Raw genomic sequence first — 24,619 nt, 5'->3', positions numbered from 1 at the left:
ACATGGTTCATACTTTCAAAACAAAAGTTTTCAATTAGTACGTTATAATTACTTAAAACGATTCTTTAAAACAGTAGAAAATATCGTTTCATTTTGGAGCGTGGCATAATTAAAACACAGCTTTGTTTAACAATGAAGAATTACTTGTAACTTTTCTTAAAGTCGTAACAGCCAAATACACCTTTTCATCTCAAAAAATCTTCAAAATATCAATTTGGTACTGTGTTTTTACTTTAAACAGGCAACACAGACGGCTTTCTGTTTCCGTTGGTCTTCGAAGATCTTTTGTAAACTGATCGGTTCCCGCTCTTTTCAGGATTCAGGTTCATCGCTTCGTGCAGTTTGTCCTAAAAAATAGTTTAACTAGAAAATAACAATAGTAAGCAAAATATTGGTGAGTAATTTTAAGAAAAAAAAAAGTAATACAAAAAATTAAAAACCTAACATAAGTTCAAACTAAATTTAATACTTATTTTTGTTTCTAAAAGCATATGATTGTCAATTAACTCCTTTTGTTGATAAGTGTTTTATTCTTGGTAATGGTTTTTGCTTGGTAAGGATAAAACGTAGAATAAATACGATAATCAATCATAATGTACTTCATAACGAATGCTCATAATGAAGCACAAATAACGTAATTCAAGTTTATTTATTTATTTCCAATTTGAATTACCTTGGAGTATCTTTTTCAATAGCGCATATGTTCACTATTTGAAAAAGATTGTAACATAGATTGACTAATTCCAAACCCACATAACGGTAGAACACAGTAAAATATATGTTTGTGAAATTGATATACACGTTTATAATCTATTGACACTTATATGATTTTTGACTTTTTATTTGATTACCTAAATGCTCATAAAACGACCACAAATGTTTGAAATCACACTTAATATCTTACTTAATTTATTGTCCTGTAGCTTAATATATATTTAAGATAGTTTTAAGTAAGAATGCTTATTAACTGATTTCTAATGCAATTTTTGATGAATACTCAAGTTTGGTTAGTTGCCAGTTTAAAAAAACTTTAATTCTCGCTTTATTGGATACTTCCAATAACTTTATACAATATATTTTTTTAAGTTTTGAAATAGAAAGCAACACATGTCTATGATGTTAAAATGATACATTGTGAAATATTAGAACCTTGATTAAAACTTGAGAGCTGTTTTCTTCACGGACTACTTCGTTTAATGCCTGGTTAAAGTGTTTATTTTAATTTCTATTATTGTCGACATAAAAGAAAACAATATTTAAAAAAAATTATCCGCTTGAACACCAGTAATGTACTGTTTTATGTTCTTTTATACCTTTTAAAATCAAATAAAAAGTTTCATCAAAACTAAGTTTTTCTATTTTTAATATCAAAACAACTATCTCAACAGTCTAGCTTTGAAAACGCAACTAACACATCCAGTGTTTACAAAATATATACCAAACACAAAACAAAATTAAAAATTAATTTTATAAAACAAGTTCGTACTTATACTGAATAGAAGTATATGTTTTGATTAATCGAAAAATAATAAAAAGATTTCAACTTCCAGAGGAGAAATAATATTCATTAAACTCTTTCAAGACGTTTCAAAGCAGACTCAGTTCAAACTGCCTAAAAGTTAAAACTGAGTCTGTTTCGAAACATCTTGAAAGAGTTTAATAAATTCAAATAATGCAAAAATACGCACCATAAACTAAAACGTTTGAAAACGCAACTAACACATCCAATGTTTACAAAATATATACCAAATACAAAACAAAATTGAGTATTAGCTTTATAAAAGAAGTTATTATTTGCTTCCAAACAATGTGAAAACACGCACCACCAACAGCTTGATGTCGTCCTTCAGGGTCTCGATCGTCTCCTCCCGCTCCTTCAGCTCCTCCTGCATCCTCTCCACCTCGTGGTTGTGCTTCGCCGTGATGCTCGCCAGCTCGTGGTTCCTCTCCATCTTGAACTGTGGGCAAGTTTGTAGGTTTGAAACAGAGATAAAAACTGAAAAACTAATTTGTTTGAAACTTAACGAACAGCGTTTTGAACTGTGGAATATTGAACCGTTTAAAGTTGATAGCGTCTATCTATAACTTATTAAAATAAGTAAACCGAGATGCAAAAATAGTTGGACGATAGTACTTTCGTTGGTAGTTGACAGTAAAGTGCGTTGTTTTAAACGGTTTATTTCGATTTGAAGTTTGTTCGGTCGACTTTCAATCTAATTTCGTGTAGATTAAGTTTGATATTTTACTCCACTGCTAAACCTCACATGTGCGAACATATTTGGTGAAGTTCAATCATTATTTTTTAAAAGTTTTAGAGTAAGAAGGTTCGTTGAGCTCCGTTTTTGCTCTAAACCAGGGTTTCCCAAACTTTTTTCAAGTGGCCCCCTTTAAGGAAATTAAAAAAGCTATGACCTTCTCCGACGAGATTCCTCAAAAAACTACCGTTAAAAACGCCTAAAACTTTTTTTTTTTTGCTTCTCATCATCAACACCAGAATATCTAGAGTAAGTTTCAAATTACAACTTCACGGCCCCACAAGGGGGTCACTCGGTCCGCTTTGGGAAACCCTGCTCCAAACGCGCAGGTAGTGAAGTTTAGCAAAATATTGAGACTTTTATTTTTTAATAGACCGAGTTGTTTCGAACGGTCGATACTTGTTCGGTTACTTTAGTAGCGTTGTAAGACAAACTCACCTCTTTGTTGCTGTCTGGCGATTTGAACACATCGTCCGTCATGATTGAGCTTTCGGTTGTCAAACTCGACTTCGGTATTTGCTGACAGCTACCTAAAAGCATGAGTTTAACTGTTTAAAAAGCCATGTAGCAAAAAATGATTTAGGCTTTTACAAAACCTTTTATAACTATGATTGAATTCTTATTTCTCAAAAGTAAAGAAAACAGTATTTACCACTCACTGTTTAAGCACATGTCTTTAAATATTCAGTTGTCAAAAAATTCATTTATTATTTATATCTTAGGTCTTTAAAATAAAGATGTGCAAATTGAATATTTTAGTTACAACAAAGGTTCGGTGGCAAAAAATTGCGACCTTTTTAAGTATAATAAAATAATAAAATTCTATTTTATTATACTTAAAAAGGTCGCAATTTTTTGCCACCGAAACTTGGTTGTAAATAAAATATTAAATTTGCACATCTTAATTTAAATAAGCTCTTTAAATTTCAGTTAATTGAGCAACCTTTTTTAGTTAAGAAAAATAATTATATATCATAGGTTATTGTAAAAGCTTTAAAAATTTAGTAAAACTGGTTGAAACGCATATTACTAAAGCAAAGTTTCTGCTTAACTAGAATGTTTTTGAAATCTTAATTAACTATCTAAAGTTTTAATTTCTAACCAATCACCTTGTTAACTACTTACAAAAACTACAATACACAAGTATATTAATGATTTCGTTCATTAAATTGAGTTAAAAATCATCAGAATCGAATAATTTTACATCGCGAATGACGGTTTTAACAAAACACAAAATAATGTTTAGGATATATCAAAAACGTTCGCATATCTCTATAATATGTTGATACTAACATGCATACTAGTAAATAGATTGGTTCTTATAAGTTATTTACAAAAAATAATACAAAAGCAAACAAACAAGAATATTAAATAAAATAAAGTTTTCCTCTTAACTGTTTTTTTAATCAACAAAATTCAGGTACTAACCTACATTTTAGCAAATATTAAAAAAAAGAACAAGATATTTAAAAGCTGTTTATAAATATAGTTCTCGAAACAAGAAAAAAATGTTTTAAAAGCTAATTTTGATGATAGCGTAAACTTCATTAGCTAGATTGTTTACAAAATATAAACACTAAAACTAAAATAAATTAACAATATTGAAAAAGACAGTACCCATTATCCTCTTAATTTTTTCTATATTAATATTGAAAAAAGCGCCGTCTGAAAACTAATTCTGATATCAACCTAAATTCCAGCAACCAGATAAAAATAAGCCAACTGTTACCTTTTTAATTATTTTTTTCTTAAAATATTAGTAGAAACTACCAACCGTTTTGCTCCTTCATTTCATTTTCCAACCGCTGGGTGGCATCTTGCTGCTGCAAAGTGGCGGGAATGAAGTCCAGCCCGCACTGCGACATCACCGACGCGATCGACGACGGGGTATTTTCCCCATTCTGAGAAGTTTTGAAGGAGTTCTGGTTGGAGGAGTTGAGGGACTTGATGCGCAACGATCTGCTGTATATCGACGACGTCCGTGACGACCTGCGATTTTGGCTTTTTAATAGAAGAATATACTTAACTGTGCTTAATGCTGCTAAGTATGATGTTTAGTTTATTGTTAATATTTAGCTTGTTAAGTCAAACTTAGTTTCATAAAATAGTGTATGTATATTCCTACCTAAATTCAATATTAATTATGGTTTTTTTTGACTTTTGTAGAACATAGTTTCCTAATTCATTTCATAAAATCATATACTTATAACTTAGGGGAGGTACTTATTAGCGCCCCCACTCACTACAATTTCCAGAATATCTAACGTAAGTTTCAAACCTCCCGTAAATTGTGTCTATGAACTTTTTTTTTACTCTCATCACAAACCTTGAATGTTTAACGTAGGTTTCGACTATTTTATGAAATGTATTAAAGTACTTCCCTATGATACGGCCAGGTATCTGCACTATGCTCCTTTTGCAGCTTATCGGCCCCTAACCTGCTAAGATGGCCCATTTTGGGAAACTGTGACGTAAAACTTAATTTATTATTACCTCTTTACTTAACACTTTTAAACGACTCACTTGGACAGTCTTGAGTTTTTGTTTAGTTCTCTCAGTTTGTGCGACGATTTCAGAAGCCTCTGTCTCCCATACAGCAGTAGCAGATCTTTCGCTTCTACAAAGCATAAGTATTTGTACTGTGTTCTACTTACGTTTACGTAGTAAGAAAACAAGTAGTTTAATGATGTGATAAAGCTTGTTGCGTTATAAATTTCAGGTGATTAAATAAAATTGTATGCAGTTGTATTTGTTATATTTCAGCTGAATGTGAATGAAACGTGTAAGTGCTGGGTAACCAACAGAACATACGGGGAAGTAAATATTTTAACGGAAACAGTCAAAGTAGTTCGTAGATCTGTAAATAGAGTAAGGCGATGTGAAGTATGGTATTTTCAAAATTAAATGTTGAATAAAATTATAAAAAGATCCTTAAATTGTTTCAAAACAACTTTTTTTAAACAAATATTATTCTCCCAAATGAACACATCGAAAATTTCAACGACCTCTGCAAGTAGTCAAATTTTTTTGTTCTACTTAAAACATCCACCTACCCGGGTAATACTCCATGGCCTGCAGAACGTGTTCTCTGCTCAGGGAAAACACCTCGGAGTAGCCGACGCTCCGAACGTTCGCCATCCTCTTGTTGAACCCCTTGTCGTAGTTCAGTATTCCGATCTCCCCGAAAAAATCCCCCGAGTTGAGCTGCGCTATCACCGCCCCCGAGTCGCTGTGAAAATAAAAAATGTATTTGCCATACTAATGAAAGCATTTTTGTTTTATTGTTTATAGATACGCTATGAATAAGAGTTTTAAATCAATATAAAGTTTTGCAGTTTAGTTTGTATCACTGTTTTCAAACTAGTAACTTTGTTTGATAGTTTTTATTTTGTTTTTAAAAGACTGAAAATGAAATAAAAACTACGTGCATGTTTAATAAAACTAACTGTAACAGCAATCAGGGTGGCTATCATTGTAAGTTAAAAATAATTTTCAGTTTACAACTACTCATAATATATGATTTTTAAAGAATGCTCAATTCAACGACCATGCCTGAGTCGTTGTTTGAAACTTTAAAATTCAAAATAAGTGAAAGTTAGAAAACAAACTGATTCGTATTGCTTTGCAAAAAATGTATTTGAACTTGACGTTAAAAAGCATATATTTATACAAATATAATACATAAATGTTTTTTGTACTAGTTGTAAATCAGTGTTTGTTTGTTCGTAGCACATTTGGTCGTGTATTTTAGTTTAAAAAAAAAAAGCTTATAGCAAAACTATACCAAAAGTTGTGAATTTTTGCTAACAAATTTAAAGCTTCTCAAAATTAATTGTAAGTTTTTATTTTAGTAAACTTATGATGAACACTGAAAAAACTAAAAATATATTTCTTTAAGCTTTAAACTAAAACAGATTTTTTTCACTGTTGTTTTACTTCTCAAACTTACATAACCTTAAAAGTAAAATATTTATATGAATGAAATTGATTTTTAATTTTGATCAGTACTTACGTCATAAGAAATTTAATTTAAAAAATCCGAATAACAAAACCACTCATTTTTGATAAGTAATGTATTTAAAATTTACATATAGTAGCTTATGTGTGCATTAGTTCAGTAGTTCCCAAAGTTCCAAAAATACTATTTTATATGAGTCATTACGTAGCTATATTTTCCTATTTATTAAATTAGTATATGTGCCACATTTGCACTAAGTTTCTACTGTTATAAAATAAACAAAAATAACTTCTTGCTGGAACTATGCTATTATATAATCCATTTGTTTATATAACTTTATAACCGTTAAAAATACTACCTTAAATGCTGTAACCTTGAACAAAAACGCTTATAAATTTGAGTAAATGGGTATTAATTTTCCTTGCGCATTGTTTAGCAATATGAGTTTAACACAACGATTAGTATTTAGTATTTTATATTTTATGGTTTTTAATTTTTTGTTTAGTATTTGTATTAGTACATTAGTCAATGTGATTTTTTCTATTCGATAAACTAGAAACTTTTTTTTTTTTAATTTACTTACACTAAGTAAAATGTATTGAAGTGGTTAAAAAAATACAAAAGCTACGAATTCTACCACTCTGTTTCTGAATGCTATCAGTTGAAAGTATGCGATTCCTAATAAACTTTCAACAAGTAAAGCATACACTAAAACCAAAACATTTTGTAATTTTTTTAACGACTGTTCTATATGTTACAATGCACAAGAAACACTGCTTTTTTTTTCTTAGAAAAAAAGTTTACAGTTGTCAATCAAAGCTTAAACTTAGCAAAAAAAATTAATTAATTTTCAAATCTCGAACGTAATATTGTGTGACGTGAACACACTTCTGCCTACGGTCGTTGTCATGTATAGAACTAGCAAATTTAAAAAAACATTAAAAAAACAGCTTCCAACCTGACAACTTCGAGGACCCCGTGGTTGATGATGTACATCTCCCTGGCAACCTCTCCCTGACGACAGACCAGGTCCCCGGGAGTGAAGATGAAGGATTTCAGGTGGAGGACCAAGTGATAGAGGAATTCAGGTTGGACCAACCTGAATATTGATACCTGAAAAGTTTTACAAGGTTGAACTTTTTGTTTCAACTTGAGTATAGTTCATTTTGACATTGTTGGAAACACATGGTAGTCTTAATTTAGTTGTTATTGACAAAAACATAATATCGGAAAAACATCCGGCATGCCAAAACATTTAATTCAATGACATAACTTATAGAAAAAAGCTATTTCCTACCATAAAAAAAAAAGATTATAAGCTCTTATTTTGACATTAATTAAAACTAAGTTTAAAACTTTTTACAAATATTTTACAAACTATGACCGTAAAGACACCTAATTTTATTTTAACAGTTTGAAATAACTATAATAAGTAATTAAAGTTTTATGTAACTTTCAAAAAGTTTAATGCACAAATCGCTAGTAATTTAAACTAACGCTTCCCAAAACAAAGACTATTAAGTTTTTGTGAACTTTTAATTACAATAAAATTAAAACTGTTTATTGTAGTTACAAAAAAATACACTAAACAAAAAATTCTTCCCTCCCTTTCTAACTATTTAGATTCATCATACTACGATTTTGACATTCAACGTTCACTCAGTAAAAAAGTATACAAAGTTATTCACTAAAATTATACAACTTTTACCTTTTTCAACTTTTTTTGTTACTTTTGTCAATTTGACATTCTACGCTTTTATATGCTAGATAAGCAGTTATACAAAATTCAACGCTAACTAAAAAACTTTAAACCTTTATTAACATCACTTGTTTTAAGACTTCGACATTCAAAATTAATATATATATATATATATACATATGTATATATCTATTAAAACAACTGTTCTACTAATTTTCTTTTAATTGTTTAGATACTTTTTTCAGTGTAGACGAAGCTTACAAAACTAATTAACATAAGACAACTTTGTAAATTTAAAATTTTTCAAGACTTAAATTTTACAGAGCTAAGGATTGCTTTTCAATAAGTAAGCCTTGATAAACCTTACCAAGTTTTAATTAAAATAGACAGCATCATTTCTTTAAAACTCGCGTTTTAATAAACTTAAAAGTTGCTGTATTTACATTTATATTTTTTTTCATAATTAAGCAAAACATTTAAATTAAACTCAAACATCATTAACCTTTCCCAGTGTATTTAGACTAGTTTTTATTACAAATCCAACATTAAATGTATATTTATACTTCATAAACAACTTTACAAAATTAAATACTAAAACACACAACGCTTTTCTCAGAAAATGAGGCTTATGTGTGTTGGCTGAAAATAACTTCAATACAGTTTATGGAGCTAGTTTTTTTAAAAAAGGGTTTTTTTTTCTACTGATTAACAAAACAATCATCTCACCTTTCTCAGCGTGTTCAGGTTCATGTGAATCGCCAGCTCGACCTTCAAGGTTTCGGGCATCATCCCCAGGTTGCTCACGTCGTTGATGCCCCGGATGGTGCCGTGGGACCACGAGTAGTCGTACCACCTCAACACGCGGTTCTGCATCTCCGCGGGGATGCTCTTCGCCTTCATGAATGTCTTCGCTTGGTCCTGGTGTGGAGTGGTTGTTAGTTCGGAAATGATAGTTCGAACAGTTGTGTTTCATGCACTCACGCTTGCTCAAGTTTTTACATGCTGACTTATACTTGCCGTACATGGTTTTCACGAGCGATTTGTTAAGTTTTGCGGTAATAAAAAAAAAAGATAATTACAAGCAACCTTGACTTTGCCAGAATTTTATAACAAACTGAAATAATGTTAAACCTGCCTGGGTTAGTCTGAGTGGCACAGAAATTTAAAACAAAAAAAAAATAAACAGTATTTATTTTTTTGTCTTTGTTGTTTCATATGGTTGCTTTCAGGGGCGAAACACAGTAGGCGGTATTAAGAAATTTAAACATTCTAGAATGCAATTGGTTTTTATATTAGTTTATGGCAGCTGTGTAAAAACCGCCAAAAAAAAAAAGAGCATTTAAGTATGTGACAACTGCTTTTTTAAGTTTATGACGCTTTGATGACGTCATCGCTCGTCGCCACTGACTGCTTCAGTTTTTGTGAACTGATCAGTATTTGCATTGACGAACGTTTTGGTGAACTAAGAGCTATTTGAGAAGAGTTTTAATGAAAGATATCATGTGTTTATTAAATGGCTAAAGATTTCAAATAACAGAAAAACATTGAGAAGAAATGTATAGGAATTACAGTATTAATTTATTGTTTATATGCTACTTAATTTTTTTTAGTAGCAAATTATGCTTTTTACTTTTAATTCTGCTTCTTTTAAACTGTACATAAATGTTTTATAAGAATCTAACTGTTAGTTAAAAAAAAACTCTTAAACAGTTACCCAGATTTTGAAGAGCTGTTTTAGATTTTGTTATACTACAACTTTTAAAATCAAGATGACTTGACACACTTCAATTTTATCAGCTAGGCAAGCTAATCTGTATTTGTTACTAAAACAGCAATAAACAACGTTGATATTAACTTTTTTCTATTTTTGTTTTTATGTTCAATGGTAAAACCAATATCCTAATAAACACAAAAGGTAAGCTAGTTGTTGGTTTGTTTTAATTAAACAAAGATTGCTCTTAATTTGTCACTAAATTTTCCTGTTGCTCGTAAATCTGATATTTTCAAAGATATGGTAGTTTTAAAACACGATTATTTGTTGGTACTTCATTAGTAGATTGAAATAGTCTCAAAATTTCAAAAACAAATCTATATGTATGGTCAGTTATGGTTTTTATATTTCATAAGGTATTGATTTAGAGTATACAAATATTAGAAAGCTTGGGAAATTTATAAACATTTCTATTTAATTTATAGTTAATTGAAAGCAATTAGTTTTATAAAAATTTATGTTAACTATTGAAACATTTACAGATAAAAAAAAAACAATTAAGTAGTTACAGTTTTTATTTCATTAATATATAAACTTATTTTAACTAAACTAGTTTTTACAACTAAAACTAAATTTATTTCAAAGTTACTTTAATAGGTTGGTTATGTATTTGAAAAAGATATTTCATTGATAAAAACTACAACTAGACGAGATAAACTTTTTTACACTTTAATTATCGATTGGTGATTAGTTGTAAATGAATTCAGCGTGAAAATTGAAAGAATATAGTAATACAATGAACTCAATAGGTTCTTAGTAGTCGAAGTTAGTAATGTTAATTTAAAGTACTAACTTCAAAACTGTTGCAGTTTACCTTAAAAATACAAACTAAGTATATGATGTCTTTTTTTTTTTTTTTTCGTGTGTTTAAAAAATTTTTGTTTTGTTTTTTGTTTTTTAGTATAAAATTAGTATTTGTTTAAACACAAAAACAGTAAAAAAACTTTTTTATAAAAAACAAGCTAAAGTTAGTCTATCCAACGTATTAATAATTTTAAAAGATTTAAAATTTAAGAAGTTTAGAATAACCTCTAGACAGTTTAAAAAAATCAAAAGCAAAACTTAGTTAGGTTTTAGTTTGTAAGGAAAAAAATAAGTAGATTATATACAAATTTGACGCAAAAAGTTCTCATGGGGCTTTCAAAACCTTAACTTGTATCAAGCACAATTTTATTAGCAAAAGTTAAGTTTCGTTTGTTCAAATTTTGTTTCTGAAGTTATATAACTTTTAAAGTTGCTCTTTACAATACAATGATATATAAAAGATAGAAAAAGTTTGTTTTGTTTTTCAATATATTAAATTAATGCTGTGTAGACAACACAACTTTGAGTTTAACCGTATTAATCGTAGTCTTTTGTATATTTTTGTAAGAAGCTAGAATTAAAACTTAAAAAGTATGTTTTAGCAAGTGTTTTTTAGTATATTGTTTAACAACTATGAATACAAAATATAATTTATTTACCGATCAGTTAATTATACTTACTGAGTTGTCTATAACATTTACACTGCGAAATTGCTTAATTACTTATATTTCTAATTTTGTGTAGTAACTAATTACATTTCTTTTTTTTTTCTACCAATACAACAGATAAACTATTTTTCTATAGGCAAACTTTGCCTGCTACAAGTTAAATGATTAATTAAATTTAAAAAATCGAAACTACAGTTTCAACATTGATTAAGCACTATCAGTACTGGCAGATTTTTTATTTAAGTTTTTTCAATCAATACACTCACCACCATTTTCTCGTACTCCAGTCTTTCTGTGTTCTTGTTTGCAATAACGTTTCCCACTTGGCCTGAAAGCATAAATAAGCTTCAGTTCTAGTTAAACACTGTAATACTGTATAGGAATTTGTTTGTAAGTTTATTGATTGTTTCAAGAATAAAAAATTTCATGTGAATTGCTGGTTTTAGCTAAAAAAAGCTAGTTTGTTTAAGAAAATACAAAGTTAAAAACTAGCTTAATGGTAGTAAGAACAAGTAGAGTATGTACTTAAAAACTTTTATTTGACCGTTTTTCTTGTTATGTTTAAACATAGCTAACATAAAAAAAAACTTTGTATACAAAATATTGATCTTTGAACGGAAAATTTTCCTAAAACAAATAATTTGAAACAAATGTTTAAATCCTTTTATAGTATGAGAATAAAAAAAAGTTGTTAGTTACGAAAAAGCGTTTTTAGTTCAGCTAATTTGGGGTTTGTAATGAACAAAAAACTGACAAAGTTTGCTTTAAAATAGAAATTACTTGCCGAGTAAAACAAAGAAAACAATTTCTTATCATAAAAATGACTGTCTAGCAAGTTAACATGAGTTTTTGACAAATTGACCAAGCGAGCATCGCACTCTAAAAGTTTTAGTTTTAATTAATTTTTTGTATATAAAACAAACTAACCGACAACGGTGGCAAACGCGAATATTCCGAGGAAGTAAGCGAATAAGGTGCACAGGTATCTGTTTGCATAAACAAAAAGTTAACAGGTAAAAACAAAAAATGACAAGCTTTTAGCGGGTTTAATACTGGTGTAAGCAAACGTGATTGAAACACCGAAAGTTTATTCGGGTTTATGAGTGATTTTCCGACTGGAAAAGTCAGATTAGTCAGCAAAACTCGAATTTTGAGTGAAATTTGTCACAAAGTTTTTGTTTAGTCTACAAGCTTAGTGAGTAAAGAAAAGTTTAAGTGAGTTTGTTTGAATATTTAGACACTGACTCAACAGGCTTAAGTTTCTAGCTGGATGAAAAATAGTTAGTTCAATTCATATAATGATGTATATCAGTCTTGTTTGTTTTTTTTTTGTCGATGTTCTTATTATTAAAAAAAAAGTATTCTTTTGACTATGTAACGAAACAACTAGCAGTGAATAAAATTTTATTTTAAAAGTTAAAACTATTGGACAGGTTATGTTATTGTTAAATGAAAAATTAATAAAAATTATAAACTAAGAAATTTTAAAGTAACCTTGGCGGTTTACTTAAGATGTTTTATTGCGTGAAAATACAATTATGAGAAGTTTGCCTCATAAAGGCGCTACTTGTTTAAAGAGCTTACATTAATAAACCACTAGAAATAAACTTTAACTAACTTTTATTAATCAAATTTTACTTTAAAGTATGTATGTTTGTGAACTGACATTTTTATAAAAAAACACCAAGTAACTTTATAAGATTAATATAAGTATTTTAAACAACTCAACAATAAAATATTAACTACTAATAAAAACTATACTAGTTACATAAGAAATGGGCAAAGTATAAAGTTTGAAGGTTTTAAGTTTTACTCAGATAGCTAATAATGTTTTTCTGGTTTTTCTGTCAACTTGTCTAAAATATTTTTAGCTCAAAATTAGATGTAGTGTAATAATAAAAAACTTAACATTAAGATGTCACTACTTTTTCAACAGCATTAATTTTACAAAAACTTTTATTATCACGTAAAAATACTCCCCTAACTTTGCATGCCAACTTTTACACAAATAAGTAATCCAGTACTACTAAAAGTTAGCAAGGAATTTTTTACACGCCAACCAGTTGTTTAAAATTGTCAAGGAAGAAAAAGTTAGTCGAAAAAGCCTGTTTATGGCAATTGTACAAGTGAAAATAAAGTTGTAAGAAAAATTTAAAAAAGTATATTCATTACGACAAAAAATTTAATTGTTAGTACCAATATCACATTAAAGTTAATTAACTTAAAACAAAACAACAAAATAAATTATTTAAAAAAACAAAATAAAATATTTCAAATTAAATTTGAATTACTGCATACCAACGTGTAATAATTCAAATAATAGTTTAAATATTAAAATAAAATATTTCAAGCTCACTGCAGGTCGGTTTGTGGCGACTGCTTCTCGCCGATGGTGGTCAGGGTCAGGCAGGCCCAGTACACGGAATGGAGGTACTTCCTCCTCAAACTCGACCACTCCCCGCCGGAGGAGTTTCGGGGCAGGGGGTAGGCCCATCCCCTCGTTCCATCTGTTTGCATGGCAACAATTTTTTTTTCATGTTTTAACCTTTCAGGAATGTATTTTTCGTATTTAAAATTTTTTGTGCAAATTATTTAATGTTTATTATGTTGGGTTTTTTTTTAGGATAATTTAAAAATTGCAAATGTATGGGCGAAATATGTTTTTAGCGTTTGTTATGTTTGAAACATTTTCAGAAAAGTTTTTATTTTTTTCAACAAACAGGGCCAGTTTGTATTTATTGTGTTTTTTAATAAATAAGACGAATTTGTATTCGAAAGCGGTTTTTTTGTAGTTGTTAGCTTTACAATCCACATATTAAAGTGTATATCAAAGTGTTTTAAAACACATTTATTGCTAAAATGTTAAGATTTCAATGTTGAAAAATAGTATGGCAAAATATTTTTCTAACTTTTTTATACTTAATCGATTAACTGTAACATTTATCATTGCTGAGTAAGACAACTTCTAAAATAACCTAGTTTTTGACTCAAATGTGATAGCTGTTGAAAAAACTTTGACCACTTTTAAAATAATTTCGTAAACTAAAATTAATTGCATAAGGACAACCAAATTAAATTATTTAATATTTTTGTTTTATTACAGAGCAATATTTTAGTTTGTATGTTTTAAGATTTTATTTTAAAAGGGTATCTGGTTTTGTAAGCAACAAAAAAATAGTGTATTTTCATATAAGTAAACTTTTTGCTTAATTTACTGAACAACTTACTCTTGTTCAAAACTAGTTTGTTTAAGTATAGCAATATTAATACTTAATTTTTTGTTTTGCGAAAGTAAAAACTTATCAGTTTTATCAAATGTTAGAATGTTTACACTTGTGACTTTTCTGAAAACACTTTATTTCGTTTTTACTTTAATCTACATTTACACCGTGAATTAAGCGCGTTAACACCAAAACTAATTGTTTATCATTTTTCAATTAAGTTTTGTTTCTTTTTTGTTAATTATAGATTTTACTCAAAATCAGCAAAAACTCTTTATCTGTTCAACTCAATTAATTTTTGTCGGTGATTCTTATGATTCGCTCCTTTTTCCAGCAAATCGGTTTATGCTTGGTATTTCTCGATTAAAATTTTAAAGAAGTGTTGCATTATTGATGCGCATATGTGCACTTTATTTCCCATAAAACCAACCTTTTTATGCTGATGCGTTTTGCTAAAACTTAATTGGTCGCATCTTAAGGTGAAAAATCGTCTGATTGCATGTTTTAACAAGGAAAAGTTTAATTTTTTTAGAAATAAGTGTTCATAATGTTTATTTTGTTTAACTCAAGGTAAATAAATTTTTCTGTTTTACAAAATAAATGCCCAAATTTCAAAAAAAACTTAATTGCCCACATTTTATCAGTTAAGTTTTTGATTGTTACAAGTGAGCAAGATAGAGTTTTCAAAATTAAATAAACTTTAATAGGACTTCTATAAACTTAAATTTAATATAACTTTTATCACTTAAAAGAAATTTAAATGTTTTTCAATCAACAAAACGTAAAAATTTTAATTCAATCGGATAAAAATGTTAGTATTTTTATTTAAAATTCTTCTGCAAATTTAAAATGATGTCAGTTTTGTTGTAGTTTAGAAGCACAGTTTTAGCGATATACAGATAAATAACACAAACAAATATTAAAATGTTTGTCTAACTTATGTGACTTTTTTTTAATTTGATTCTTTCGTATTTTCGTCAAACAACATATTTTACTTTTCAATGTGCTAAATAACTTCTATAAAATCTGTTTCGACTCCATTCTCTAAACGTCCCTACTCAAGAAAGAAGGACAGTCAAGTCACGTGGTCTATTTGCACGTGACAAGCTTCCATTGCAGACGAGTTTGCTGCAATGGCAACAAAAAGCAACACAATGGTGTACGCACAAAAGTGTGCGTAACTTCTCAGCTTGATTTTTCAGCTTTTCTGTCCGGATGAACTATATTGATTAATCAAGTTTGATACGTATTAAATTTGATTACGTAAAAAAATTTCCATGATATTTTCATTCATATTTATCAAATTTTATGGCATGTGGTTTGTCTTTTGAGTTAGCTGGAGCTAATCATGCTGAATAAAGTGAGACATTGTTATAAAAACAGCTACTTTTATTCAAATGCTAGTTTTTCAACAATAACTTTTTTTTTTGAGTAACTTTTAATAATCAAAGTATATGAAAAAACTTTCGGTCGTACGTTATTTTTCAATTCTCACTTAACTTTAGTGCCAAGAATCATTATATTTTACTTTTATGTAATCACGAATACATATAAATGTGTAAGTTTTATATCTAAAACAAATCAAGGTAAATAACATACAAACAACCAAGCTGCACAAAATTAAAGATACACGGTAGCTATTGCAAAGGAAATATTTAGAATTCAAACTGACTGGGTCCGGTTTTGAAGTCTTCAATTTCGGATATCATGTAGTAGAAGCAGGCGAACCAGTGCATCAGCAGCAGCATGGCTTGGCACAACGCGATGACACGCCACATGTTCGGGTATGACGTCATAGACTCCATTTTCCTGTTTGAAACGACGACTTGATAAACAAAGGTGGTTGCTGAACATAGTATGAGGTAAGAACTAATACGCATATACACTTTACGTATGCATTAGTTCGTTTGTTTTAAGTTTATAAAATACTTTCTTCAATATAATGTAGTTTTTTTTTTTGAATTTAGAGCGAACTAAGTTAAAAATTCAACTGCTATAAAAGTTTTATTAAAAACTAGTACTCAAGCTTTTAAGTCTAAAAGCTTAATCAGGAGTTAACTCAAATAAATTCACATAATAATAGTAAAGAGAAAGTTGAACTTAAAATATATATAGAAGTGTAGTGATAGACTTTACATGCTTAATTCGAATAGGTTTTGTGAAAGAGACTTTATTAAATTTTTAAAATATGAATTAAAAATGATATTGAAATTTAAAAATTTAAAATATGACTTTATGAATACATCATAAGTCTTCGGGTACTTAAAATATGTGATTGCCATAAAAATATATTATTTCAATGATGTAATTGTTTACTAGCGGTTTCAACCTTTTTATTTTATTTCAAAGTAAAGCACGAGTCACAATCTAGTATTTTGATGTTATTTAATTCGTTTTTCGTTCTTTTAAGTTTCAATCAATTGGTATACGTTAAACAAACACAGTGTGTTTATACGATATTATACATCACAATTTAGATGAATACGTAGTATTATTTGAAAATAAGTTGAGTCATATATGCGTTTTTAAAAGGGGAATATATTCTCTATTCTTAGAAAAACACAGAAACATTAGGTTTACAAAACAATTTAAAAAGTTAATTTTGTTGATTCGAGGAAAAAATCTAAATGAAATTACTAATAAGTGCTTGTTTAGTTTTCTTTTTCATTTAAAATACTACTTTTAGTGGTTTAGGAAACTGTTGTACTTTGTTTGAAAGTAAACATAAACTATTTTCCAATAAAATTGGATTTTGTGTACACTAACACGAAATTCTTAACCCGCTTTCGTTTGTTAGAGAAAAGTTCTGTACGGGTATTAAAGAGCAGACTGCTAAATAAAACTTTACAAACTTGATCTTGACTTTAAATAAAACATTCTACTATTTACACTCTCACTTTCTCTCAGTATATTTACGTGTTTAACAGTAAGAAAAAGTCTAGTCAGCAGTGTTTGGTTAAGATAAAGGATTTTTAATTAGATTTCGCTGTAAACTGGTTAAAATACTTTTATGCTTAAAATTAAATAAAAATTACTTTTTTTAAGTAATTTTTGGCTTGGTGAATACATGCAGAAGAAAACAAGTACGAGAAAAAATTTATAAAATTCATTCAGAGAAATTTATAATAAAATTGAATAAATCTTGTTTGTAAGAAATAGGAGATGCTCATTTTCACTTAATAAATATTTTTGAATTTTAATATTAATTGAATCGAATTTTTAGCAGTTTTGTTTAGATTTTAAATTATTTCAAACTATTTCGGAAAAAAATTTATCTTAGTTTATTAATAGTTTTATTTAACTAAATGAACAAGTATTTTTAGGATAAAAGCAACCCAAGTTTAAACTACTTTAAAATAAGCTAATTTTATTAGATTAACTTATTTCTATCAACCTATTTTTATAAAGCTTACACGCAACACAACAAAACCTTTCAAACACCTTGGAAGCAACAATTATTTTCCAAACAGTTAAAATTCCGAAGAAAACAACAAAACTTCAACTCGACTAATGACTGATTTGTGAAAAAAACAACTATCAGAGCATTGCGTGTTTTAAAATTTGTTTGTTAAAAATTAAAACCGTGTTTTAACAGCTCAGTAAAACTGAGGTCACTGTAACGCACACGACCTACGTAGTGCTGTTTAAATTTTCATTTTGTTTCTGACCCATTTATTGATTTGCAATTTTGATCGAACTAATTTTCGTGCGCTAACCAATTTGTGGTGTGCACTTAATCGTTAGCTTTTTGACGTTGTTGAATTGTTTCATACAGATGCATGCAATACTTGTAGGCTTGTACTTAGGCAAGCAATTAGCTCAAGTATTTGAAAAAACAAATTTGGTTGCAATGCTGAGAAATTTTCTGAAAATTTTTCTTGTTTGTTTTGTTTAGAAATTAAAACTAGTTTTTTTTACTACTTGGTTTTTTTAACTGTAACTACTAGAATAATGTTTTTAAATAGATCGAAATATTAAGTAGCTTTATACAAGTTAGTTTTTGTATATGCTTATAAACTACTAAAACTTAAAATAAAAAACTACTATAACTTAAAAAAAGCTTTTTTTTGAGCTTTAATTTTTTTTTATTTAATTAATTTCACACTACTTAGGATATTGTTGATAATTTGAATGTAAAAAAAAACAAACACATTATGCCAACTAAAATAAAAGCTATCACTACAGCTAATGATGAAATTGTACTTTGTACATTAAATAAAAACTAAAATTGCTACTTTATAAGGCCTATATCTTAATTCCGAAAATTCTAGTTTAAACCTCTCTATTTATATAGTTTAATACAGTTATCCACAAGCTTTTCATGTTTGGAGTGTTCACAATACAACAAATTACAATTATTTTACGACTTGTTTCATCGTTCAAACTTACCGGTAGAACTTTTTTGCGCGGTAAATTTTGAGAAATCTGGCGGCAAAACACAACGGTTGGCTGGTCACGGATTTGCCCGTTGCTAGGAGGTACACGATGTCTCCTGGGAACAACGATGCCACGTCCAATACAAAGTTCCTGTTAAAATATAAACAAGTTTACAAAGTTTACAAAGTTTCTGCAGAAAAAATCATGAATTTTACAGCAACTATTTGGAAGGAAATAAAATATATGACAACTTTTAACACTGAACTAATGTCATATGTAAAATTTCTGTAAAAAAAATTTAATACAAAAAATTTAAGATTTTAAATATTTTTTTGTTGTTTCTAAATTTTTTTCATTTTTTAATTTAAACTGCAAAAGTTCTTGTAAAATAGATATAAGGTGTCAACAGTGTTATGACGAAAAAGTGAAACTTTTAAACTTTTGAGGTGTTTTAAAAAATGTGGTAACTTATTGATCTTAAACTTGAAGACAAAAAATTATTTTGCTTTATGTTTATACTTAACTTTTGTATTAAAAACTTATGCAATTTAAAGTGACTTGAATAGATACTACTTTTATTGATATAACGAAAACTTGGCATAACTTGACAATATATTTTGTTTAAGGTTATTCTAGAATGAATTATTTCTGTAGGTTTACTTGGCCAGTGGTTAATATAGCATTTTAAATTATGCTTTACTGCATTAAAGTATAAAACACAACTTTTTAAAATATTGAAAAAATAAGATAGATACAAAAAAAAGTTAATTTAGCTAAAGTTAAAAAACAAAAAGTAGTTTTATTAAAAATTGAAAATCAAAGTAGTTTTCAATAATTGATTTGAAAATGTTCCATAGTAAAACTAGCGAGTCAAGAGCAGTCAAGATATTAATCGGATTAAATAGTCTGTGCTTTGAGTAAATTCAAATTGAAATAAATATAATTTGACTGCTGTTGTTAAGTGTTTGCTATATTTGAGCAGTATTCAAAAAATGTACATACATATGTTCATCTTTTTTTAAGTATTGTTGAGTAAGGTTAAGTTTAATATGTAAACTACAATAGTTCAAGTATCCCATGTGGATATATACAGTTTACCTAGGAATACTATTAAACTACATAAAGCAAAACACTCATATTAAGTAAAAATTTAATGTAAAAATAAGTTTTAGTTTTATCATTTAAACATTCAAAAAACGTCAAATCTCCGAAAGCTTAGAGTTTAACAAATAAATAAGTTTAAAAAGTAGTGGCAAAAATGTATTTTTAAAATGAAAACAATAAAAATATTAATACTTATGTAAAATTAGACTTATAAGTTCCGGATTGTTTTTAAATCTAAAGAGATTTTGTAACTGTATTTTTCTTTAGTGTTTCTTATAAGAGCTTTTTGTTCAAAAAATACTCTTAAAAAAAGTTAAAAGTCATACATGTTTTTATATTTTAACAAAGACATTCCAAAAAAAGGCTTTATTAAAACACTACCTTGAAAATATGTAATTTTTGAGAAGTTTTTTGGAATTGAAGACGAGCAAACCGTTATCGAGGAATCCGGTTCTCAGCTGCACAACAATATCCAGTATGAATACGAAAACACACAAGTAGTCGAAAGCAAACCATATTCCCTGGTAATAAACAAGTAATAGTTATTATTATCTGATTAAGTAATTATTCTCCGGTAAAAAAAAAATTAGTTGCTTTTTCCTGGTAAACACAAATTAGTTTTTTTATTCCCTGGTAATAAAAAGGTATTATTTACTATTCCTTCAAATAAAAAGTAGTTTTATTATTTTTAGTTTTTATTCCCTAGTAATAGTTAAGTTACGGTCAATATTCCCTAAAATAAGTTTAGTTTTAATTTTATTATCTTCATATTTACCCTAAAATACAGAAGCTTTTATTAGTTTCAACATAAAATTTTACTCATGCTTTATTACTGGTTAGCCCATTAAATTTATCCAATTATTCGCTGACTACAAGCTGTTTGAAACAAAAACTTTTTCTTGGTAGAGATTATATTAAAAAATAGTTTTGTTTTATTTAGCTTCTTTGGCAGTAGAATGTTTGCCTCGCTTAAAAAAGTTTTTATTTGAGTTTAAATCAACTTCAAGTTCAAAACTGCAGCTTTTAGTCTCATTACATTTTTACTACTTTGTGTGTAATTAAGCATGTTAGAAAAATAACAACCAGCTTAAACGGATTTAATTAGAAAACATGCAATAAGTCTCAAAGTTTTTTCTTCAAGTGTACTCTTGTTTTTTTAAGTAATCTGTAATACAATAGTCCTTACGTTTATCGAACATTTTGACCTTAGTTAAGTTTGTTTTTACTTTTTCTTATTAGTTTGTTTGTTACTACTACAAAAAACGCAAACTTTTTCAACCTAGTTTCCAACAACTGTTAGTGTTTATATTGCACAAAAAAAAACAAACAAAATTCCTCGTATTGAAAGTAATCTTTCTGATGTTGGGAAGGATTTTATTATCAATCATACTCAATTTTGAGCTTACTGCTAAATAAACAGTGTGTTTAATTTCAAAACAAAATTACATTTTAAAGTTTTACAACTTTTAAATATGTTTTTTTTTATTAAAAAAAAAATATTTATACAACAAAGTTTTGTTTAAATACCTCTTTAAAGACTTTTTCTAGTAATATTGTGCCAAATAAAAGACAGTAAAATTCTTAAAAATCAAAAAAAAAATTTCAACAAATAAAATATTCAATGCAAGACTTAAGTTTTCAGTACTTTGTTGCAGTTATATTTTGTAAAACTTAAAGGAAGTTACATTTCGGTACTTAAATCTAAAAAAGGACTGAAAACGTGTTACTTTACACGAGTATGTTGAAAGTAGTTTTATTTAACGAAACCCCATGAAGATGTAGGTTTTTAGTTTTAGTGTAAAACTAAACTTTTCCCGCGTAAACCGTCAAAACTTTGAATTGTGACGCGTAAAACTTGTTTGTGTGAGCTCCCCACGTCAGACATTACTGTCAGAAGAAAAAAATTCAAGCTCTTTCAGTCGAATTCGACTTGTTAGTCGAATTTATTCTATTCATAGCTAAAAAAGGAAGTGGTGTGCAGCTTTTGTCTTTTAATTTTCTAATTTTTTGACACTAAACGTTTGTTTTGTTTTTGTTGCGATTGCTTTAACTTCTTAAAAAATAGTCAGAAGCAAAACATTGGTATTTTGGATGTGCTCTAACGGGAAGCAAGGCAATACAAAAGTCTCGTCGAATTAATCTTAAAATGTTCCAAAACAAAACGTCAAGAATTTGAATTTACGTAACATTTTCCACAAAATAAATTTACCCATTCAAAACAACAGTTGACTAAAAAATATAATCTCGTATTTAAAATTCCATTTTTGTTGGCTTTATCGCAAAAAGGTAAAATTACTTGATGATTTTCAAAACTTATACTTTACTACGTACTCTTGGTCAATTAAAAATATAATTTGTTGAAAAGTTCAATAAAGAACAATTACCTTGTATGAACCTTTTGAAAAATTTAAATTACGTATTTTTACACAATGAAAAGTGGATTTTTGTTACAACAAAAACAACAAGTCAAACAACAAAGTTGTAAACCAACCGGTGACTTCTCGTTGAGCTCTTCGAAGGCCTGCCTGACTATCAGGCTCCAAACGTTGTACAGCCAGGCAATGGTGACCACCCCCAACCACATGAACAGAACGTTGCTCTCAGGGTTGATCACTATCTTGTAGCAACCGTGTCTGTGTTTTAATATCAAGATTGTCAGTGAAGAGTTTTAAAGTCATGAATCTTCTCTACTATATTCATAGTTTGTTGAACGATAAGAAATACGCTCAAAATATTTGGTCGTAGGACCTGGTGAATTGTCGGTCTTAGTTATCGGGTCGCACACCACATGGTTTGCTTTTTAAACGTACACTTTTTAAACATATAGTTTGCTTTGTCAACCACGACTATAATGAAAAGGTAAATAAATTTACAAACTGTTTCAAAAGTAAGATTTTATGCGATTAAAAACTTGTAAGCGTAGTTATAAGAATTTATATTCTGACTTAGGTTTGTTCTTGAAATTATTCTGTAGCTATACTTCATTTTTCAAAGTTTATAAGTCCTTTATATGATACCAAAAAGTCTTATACAGTGACAACTTTCACAGTTTACTTTTTATCTAAACACAAAATATTAATTTAATATTTTAATGTGTGTTTGTTATTTTTATTCAAAACTTGAAACTAACGCGTCCATGTCGTTCTCATTGATGGGGAAACCCCTAGAAAGATCAAACTTCTGCTTCTTGTACTTGGCAACCGGGTCTCCGTCTCCATGGTGATCTTGGGCGATGGGTAGTTGCCGTAGCTTCTCGAGAAGGCAATCCTGCGAGGTTTTTAAAATAATTAATGAAGCATGTCGCTTTATTTTCAAGGTAAGGTTTACGAGTGTACTTCAGTTAAGAGTTGAAGAACAAATTAAAAAAAAAAACTTTTTAAAATCTTAGTGTTTGAAAGTATTCTACAAAGTACTATAAAGACTGCAACGCGTTTAATTATAAGTCAAATTGATATGTATTTTAAATTAAGAAGTATTTTATAAGATAAATTTTTCTCAGAAGTTAATTTTTTGCACATGTCTTTGTTTTATGCATTTTTAAAAACTTTAAAAATGTTTTTTAAGATAAAAAAAAACTTTTTGATCAACAAATGGTAAAAGTTAACCGATATTTAACTTTGTGAATATTCGTGCATCAAATTTTTTAAAGACAAATTATATACAGTACTTTTTATCTTACTAACCGACCAATTTTATCCTAATAATTTTCAACTAATCGACATACCGGTTTAATCATGGACTGCTTTCTTTCGTGCTTTGTAGACCCGAAGTGCTTTCCGTTGGGCAGCTTTCCATTCGTGTTGTTGTGCGAATTGTTGGAAGTTTGATTGTCAGATGTGCACTGGTCTCTACTGCTGTTGTTGGAACCAACTGGCAGGATCTTTTGCGTTGCCTGAAACATGACAAGTTTTAAATAAAAAGTCGGAACAAAACCTTTTGTTGTTTGAATTTGAATTGGAAGGTATTTGACATTTAAAATCATTTAAAAACATTCTAGTTTTTATGCTGTTGTTGAGATAAAAAGTCTAAATTACAAATTTCCGACCCGCCACACGTTGGTGATCTTCTTCCACTTTTTTGCGGCGGGCGACATGAGCTTCGGGGTGACGATCAGCTCCTCGCTCTCCTCCTTGCACTCCGTCGTCTTTATGACGTCACAGCTCTTCGCGTCGCTTTTCTTTACGACGTCACGACCGATCGCGTCGCCGTTCTTCGTCGCGTCGCAACCCTGCCGCTCGAAGGTCTCCATCGCGAGCTCCTCCTCCTCGACCCGGACCTCCTCGATCGGTTCCTCCTCCTCCAGCACGTCGGGCAGCCCTCCGGATTGCATCGTTTCAGTGATGAGTATTTATTAATTAAATTAAATAAATTTTACGGAAGAAATTTAAACTTTTTTCTGCGGATACTAATTGTTAGTTTTTCGAAAGAGAGAAAAAGTATAAAAATTTTAGTAAAAATGTTGTTTGTTTTAGTAATCTTAATAAACATATTATCAGCATTTAGTTGTTAGTTGTGGAAAAAACATATGTCTGTTTAGATAAAACAAAAACTAAATCCTGATTTTTTTTTTCTATTCGATACTTTTAAAAAGTAAGTCAAGCTCAATATTTGTTAATAAAACTAAATTGATGGTTTTTTGTTTAGTAATAAAACTAAGGACTGTTTGATTAATCTATACGATTTTTATATTACTTTAACTTGTTTAAAAATCAAGCAAAAGCAGTTTTTATAAATAACATTATGTTTGATAGGTTTATAATTA

The 24,619-nt window shown here is 28.7% G+C and overlaps 1 protein-coding gene across 1 annotated transcript; it reads right to left on the bottom strand.

Annotated features, from left to right (window-relative positions):
• Window positions 1-233: 233 nt before the first annotated feature.
• On the bottom strand, window positions 234-24,187 carry LOC145833072 (cyclic nucleotide-gated channel alpha-3-like). Its single transcript, XM_082940271.1, has 18 exons — window positions 23,903-24,187; window positions 23,582-23,749; window positions 22,988-23,124; window positions 22,349-22,490; window positions 20,239-20,378; window positions 18,766-18,903; window positions 16,049-16,185; window positions 13,512-13,662; window positions 12,083-12,141; window positions 11,422-11,483; window positions 8,639-8,830; window positions 7,172-7,326; window positions 5,309-5,484; window positions 4,779-4,872; window positions 4,030-4,244; window positions 2,694-2,785; window positions 1,818-1,958; window positions 234-347 (listed from the first exon to the last, which is right to left on the bottom strand). The coding sequence occupies exons 1-18, from the start codon at window positions 24,185-24,187 to the stop codon at window positions 234-236; spliced, it is 2,598 nt and encodes an 865-aa protein (XP_082796397.1).
• Between the last annotated feature and the right edge of the window lie 432 nt (window positions 24,188-24,619).

Source organism: Thalia democratica, chromosome 4 (assembly GCF_965202585.1).
Source record: "Thalia democratica chromosome 4, ktThaDemo2.hap1.1, whole genome shotgun sequence".
NCBI classification, from domain to species: domain Eukaryota; kingdom Metazoa; phylum Chordata; class Thaliacea; order Salpida; family Salpidae; genus Thalia; species Thalia democratica.
The sequence above is the reverse complement of the archived record's forward strand: the minus strand, read 5'-3'. Positions and strand labels throughout refer to the sequence as shown.